At 32.1% G+C, this 5,735-nt stretch overlaps 1 protein-coding gene across 1 annotated transcript in view; it reads left to right on the top strand.

The window, feature by feature from the left end:
• The window catches only part of LOC106459182 (astacin-like metalloprotease toxin 1), a 22,321-nt gene that overhangs the window by 13,925 nt on the left and 2,661 nt on the right, over positions 1-5,735 (top strand). Inside the window, exon 9 of the mRNA XM_022385609.1 lies at positions 879-883. Coding sequence (XP_022241317.1) covers positions 879-883 — 5 coding nt within the window. The remainder of the gene's footprint in view (positions 1-878; positions 884-5,735) is intronic.

The raw sequence follows: 5,735 nt of genomic DNA, 5'->3' as shown, positions 1-5,735 counted from the left end.
TAGTCATCACCACCCACCGCCAACTCTTGGGCTACTCTTTTACCAACGAATAGTGAGATTGACCGTCACATTATAACGCCCCCACGGCTGAAAGGGCGAGCATGTTTGGTGGGATGCGGATTAAGAAAAAAAAATCTAATACATAAACAAACTATTTAATCCAGCATATTCGTATAGTTTTCACCCTCTGTTTAATAGAATGAATGTTTCAATATCAATGATTTTAAATTCCTCCAGATTGAACCTTCGAACGTCATGCTTTATTTGGCTTTAATGTGTGTCTGAAATTAGATATTCGAAAATATGTTGTTATGCTGATAATTTCACTTACTAGTTTAGTTGTACAGTGCTCTCAAACCTTCTTTGAATGTACAAGTTTTATTACATATGTTATTTACTTTTTTTTTCAGTTTTTTATTACTGGAAGAACAGATGAGTACTACGGTGTAGGAACTGTTGCTGTCGACAATATACGTTTTAGCCGAAATCCATGCTGAAAAATGAAGTATCAAATAAAATCCAGCAAGAGTGCATAAGACTTTCGGTAAAACAATGGCTCATAAGAAAATTCTGAATAAACGTACTCGTATTATAATTTGTTTGTTTTGCAGCTTTTTTTTCGTAGGATAAATACACAAAATATTTTAGGGACCACTGCTTGAAATATCAGAAATATCTAGAGGTATAAACTCAGTGATATTAAATATAAATTACATTACCTTCCAAGTCGCCACCCCGTGATTCAACGGTAAGTCAAAGGGCTCATAGCGCTAAAATTCTGATTTCGATACCTGCGGTGAGAAGAGCACAGGTAGCCCATGCGTAGCTTTGTGCTTTACAACAAACAAAGCGTCCCGTGTCTCAATCAAAATATGTAGGAAATGTGGAGAAGCCTAAAATTAGCATTTCTTATTTCTGTAACGTTTTCACTGACGTTACTTTTTTATCTCAGCTCTTTACTTCAATCTGAGATTCCGAATTTGCATAAAAACAAGCTATGACAAATCAAAAACTATAATAAATTTGATGAAAAACTAAACGAAATAATAATAAGTAGCTCAGACGTAAAGGTTTCTAATGACTTAATATTAATACCAATAAAAAAAACTGCATTCGTGTGAATGTTTCATAATTAGGCATTTTTTTTATTGGTCCAGTTCTTACAATTTAAAGTTTATTTACTTTCTTTTCCCCCAGTGGCATAGCGATATGTACAACGCTAGAAACCAGGTTTTCGATACCCGTGGTGGGCAGAGTACAGCTAGTCCAATGTACAGACTAATCTTTTGGATTTTACTAAAAACAGAGGATAAGCTCTGATTTACTTAACTTTTCCGTTCAAACATAAACAAATACCAAGGTGTTAAATTTTTCTACAAAGATTTCCAAGGCATACTCTTTGAAATTTTAAGGGAAATTAGAACACTTAGTTTTCAAAACTCCTTACTAAATTTATCTTTCTGTCAGTATAAAATTATATTCAAAGCAGGTTAAAATTACACTAAACATGCCGAAGATATTTTAGTTGAAATTATCTATTTTTCTAGAAAATGTTTCTTACTTGGCCTTTCTATAAAATGAAAATCGAATTCAAAGAAGATTACAATTACTGCGAAAAACAAGAAGATTTAACGATTGAGAATATAGTTGAAGTAATGGAATCATCAGGAATCCGAACATAATTTAACCCATCGGACAGCATAAATATAAATTCGAAAGTGTCCAAACTTTCGTCCAAATATCATCAAAACTTAAACTCATGGAATATACGTGAAATAATGATTTTTTTTTTCAGTTACCTCCGATTTATTTCATCTTTCTGGTAAAATAATAACAAATATAAAATTTGTCAAAATCTTCTCCCACTCTGATACTAGGAAGATTTTCATTCATTTGTTCCAGAATATTAGTGCAAAGTTACAACATTTTTGGATTGATGAACTAAAGGAAAGATGGCTAAGTTAACAGCGCCTAACAACAATTTCTGGGTTACTTTTATTTAGCTGAATAGTGGGGTGTGAGGATTATTCTTATAGCTTATCCACAGCCCAAACTTGCGGAGCGCATTTTTAGGCAATGGACCACGAACTATGAACCTTCCGATTTACAGGATTCAGGCTAACTGATAAGCCATGTTTGGACCTCTTATGAAGTTAAATGAAACACAAATTTTTCAAAAGCTTTAATTAAGTTCAGCTTTGTGGCTAAAGGAAATAAGTTTCAAAGATTAAGTTTTATGCACAAAATCCCAAGGCTTTTTCAAGTTGATCTTTGTAGAATAAAGATAGTCAGTTCTAGAAATATTAAAATTTTTGACAAATGTGACTAGGCGTGGGATTTTAAGTGATGTGATAATCATTCGAAAAACCTTTTCTTAGTTGATTCTGTGGTAAAAGGATATCAAGTTCAACGAAGATCCGCTAAATATAACCAGGATTAATAACACTTGAGAATATAATTGAAATAATGGAGTTTTTGAGAAGACTTAAATTTAACCCTTCTGTCAACATAAAAAAAGATATTTACCAATGATCACCAAAACTTATTTCTTAAAATTTTGATTGAAAAGATTATTTTTTATAGAAGCCTTTTCATATATGTTTTAATCTAAGAATAAAAATAAATAAATTATTTTACTTAAAACCAAAACGATTAAGTACAGTTACTTTCTTTAATAAGTTGGACATTTTCTAATATAGCAGTCGTAAGTCCGAGACAATCAACTGATTTAATTCTTCTAAAATAAATTAAAAATTTTGCTTAATATCTCACAATGTTCGACAATTTTCAAATACGAAACAACAAACGGTAAACCTGTCCACGAGAAGAATCGAACCCCTCATTTTAGCATTGTAAATCCGAAGACTTACTGCTGTCCCACCGGGGGACAAACCTGATGGTTTATAACCTCAAGTTCGAGATTTTATTTCAATGGAGGAGCAAAGCAAGTATAACCCTTCATGCGGGTTTGTGATTAGCAACAAATGAACAATATGTCTGTTATTATTCCAAAGAGATTATGACATTTAAAATATCTCGAAAAATCCGTCATTTCACTTAAACTCACCAAGTTTTATCTTGTTTTGATTTTTAAAAAAACTAAATTGATTTATAATCATCTAAACAATTTTTTTGGTTCCACTTATATACAACGAAACTAGAATACGTTTTCTTTAAGGTATATTAAGCATTTTGTTTATTATAAAATAAAAAGTATTTGCAACTGCCATCTGTTGGTTAATTGTTAGATAACATACCATTCTGCTATTGCGTTATCTTACGAAATAAATTCCGTAAAAAAATTGTAAATTATACATATAACAGTAGGTTGTCTTGTGTGATTTAACCACTCAATATTGAATGACAAATATTTTCATTCCTTTCAATATTATCAACTCATTAGTTCCCAATAGATTTCTATAGGGTGTATGACAGGGCCCAAAATGGTTCAAGGTCGGGTCTGAAGGCTTCTCATGCTAAAAGTCTGGTATTGATAATCACGGTGGGCACAGCTCCTAGCTCATGTGTAGCTTTGCGCTTAACAACAAAATCTGTATGGTTTGATTGAATGATGAAAATATATCTTGATGGTTAATTCTCACCGAATAAAATATAAATGTATAATGAGTTTTATATCTTAAAGTATTATAGCAAATATTTGTGTAAGAATTACATTAATTTTTATAAACAGTTAATGGGTTTAATAAACAAGAATACCTGTTTATGTATTGATTTCGCACCATTTATAGAATATGTGAAGAAAACACTAACAACTACTAGTATCTAATTAATTAAATGTGGTAATGGTACCCCCCCCCGGTGAGTCAGCAGTACGTTTATGGACTTACAATGCTAAAAGTTCGATTCCCCACAGTGGATACGACAGATAGACCAACGTGGCTTTGCAATAAAACAAACCTATCGTCGATCTAAGTCATAATAACGATTTAAAAAAAAAGCCTTCATTAGGATAAATGTAATTTTAGTGACGTGTTTGTGATCATTTCTACAATTAATAATTTTTACAGGCTAAACGTAGAATATTTTACTTAAGTTACTGGTCTTGATGAGGTTGCCGTTAATTTAAGAAAATAACGTTCAGGTAATGAAGGCCTAAAACCGATATTAGTCGTTTTGTAAGATAGCGAATTCTATTTTTATTTGGGTATGGATTTGTTTATCGTTCATTTATTATTCCTTCTATCGGTTAGTTTAGATATGAATTTTTAGTTACATTAAAACGCTAACTCAATTTCTAGTTGATCACTTTTAGTTTGAGTAAATATGTATTATGAAATTGACACCAGTTTCCCTAGCGTTGACATACAGATATCGTTAATGTTGCACAAGATTATGTAACTTTATAATCACATGAGATATACTCTCGTGACCTAATGGAATGAATAAATACCTTGCCATAAGCTTCATAAACTCAGTCGCGATATAGTTAGTGAATTATTGCTGATCGACACTCGATATTGTTATCAAAATAGATAAGTGATTTCCGAATATTGAAGGTTGTTATTTTAGAATTAGCTTTTTCTTCGTTTTTTTTTCCTGATTCCATTATCTGAAATAATTAATACTGATATTTTATTGTTCATTAACATTAGTATAAAGTCCTGACCAGGCACGTGTTTATTAACTGTATTTTTGGAAAGTGCTAACATTTTTTTTCCAAGTGTTGTTACAGTTTAATAAGTTATTTCTTTGTTTAAACCTGGTTGTAGCGGTGTGATATCTCACTCCGTTACATTTTGAGACATGTATATGTGAAAACTTCGGTGGTGAGAAAGGAAAAAAATAATTTTACTTCTTATAATTTACATAAAACGTTGTTAGTAATCTCGGAGAAATCTGAATAACATGTAGAATCTATTCGTTTCGTTATAGCATGATATTAGTTTTAACTCTTTTATTCATTGTAATTTGATAACATGTTATAAGAACGATAACTGATATCTTACCCTACTGGGATTAGGTTTTGTGACGAACAATGCTTTCTTTGTTGTTGTTTTTCTCTTTCAACCAGTCAGTTTATATGGCCAGTTTTCCAGCGATGAGGTAGATCAAGCGTCAAAGAAACGTTTCTGCCGTTTCTATTATTACAGATACAGTAAAGCTCCGTAATTTTCTATCTACCACAAGCAAATGACGAAGTGCTTTACAATGGGCATAGATTACGTTTTCTGAATAAAGAGTTTAAAAATAATTGAGGTTAGATCGGTTACATCCAAAAAGCATCAAGAAGGCAATAAAACTTTCTGGATTCACAAAAAAAAATATTCTCTGAACCTATATTGCTTTCATGAACATAGATTTACTGAATACTCATAACCGTTTCATATTTTGTACACTATTATAAATATTGTTACGACAGCGGAAGTCACGTGACGCTGCTGGTGCGTTTGGCGCTGGTTGCGTGAGTGAAATTTCTCGAATGATCATGAATGATCGGGGAGGCCCGAGTTGTATTCGAGACACCCCCTTCGTTAGTATATAAGCCTGGCAGAGAAGCCAGCGATAGCTAGATAATTAAAGAAGCGAACAGTAGTTACGGTAATATAAAGTGTTTGTTTGTACTCGTCGAGAGCGAAGTTATCGAGACTGTGAATCACTGTGATTTATAGCGTGTATTATAAAACTTGTTAAGTTTGAAGTGACGAGAAACGTATTGACTGAGGAATTACTGTGTAATAAAAGTTTGTATCGAGGAAAAATGAACTGGTTTAATC

The sequence above is a fragment of the Limulus polyphemus genome, unplaced genomic scaffold (assembly GCF_000517525.1).
Source record: "Limulus polyphemus unplaced genomic scaffold, Limulus_polyphemus-2.1.2 Scaffold572, whole genome shotgun sequence".
NCBI lineage: Eukaryota > Metazoa > Arthropoda > Merostomata > Xiphosura > Limulidae > Limulus > Limulus polyphemus.
The sequence above is the reverse complement of the archived record's forward strand: the minus strand, read 5'-3'. Positions and strand labels throughout refer to the sequence as shown.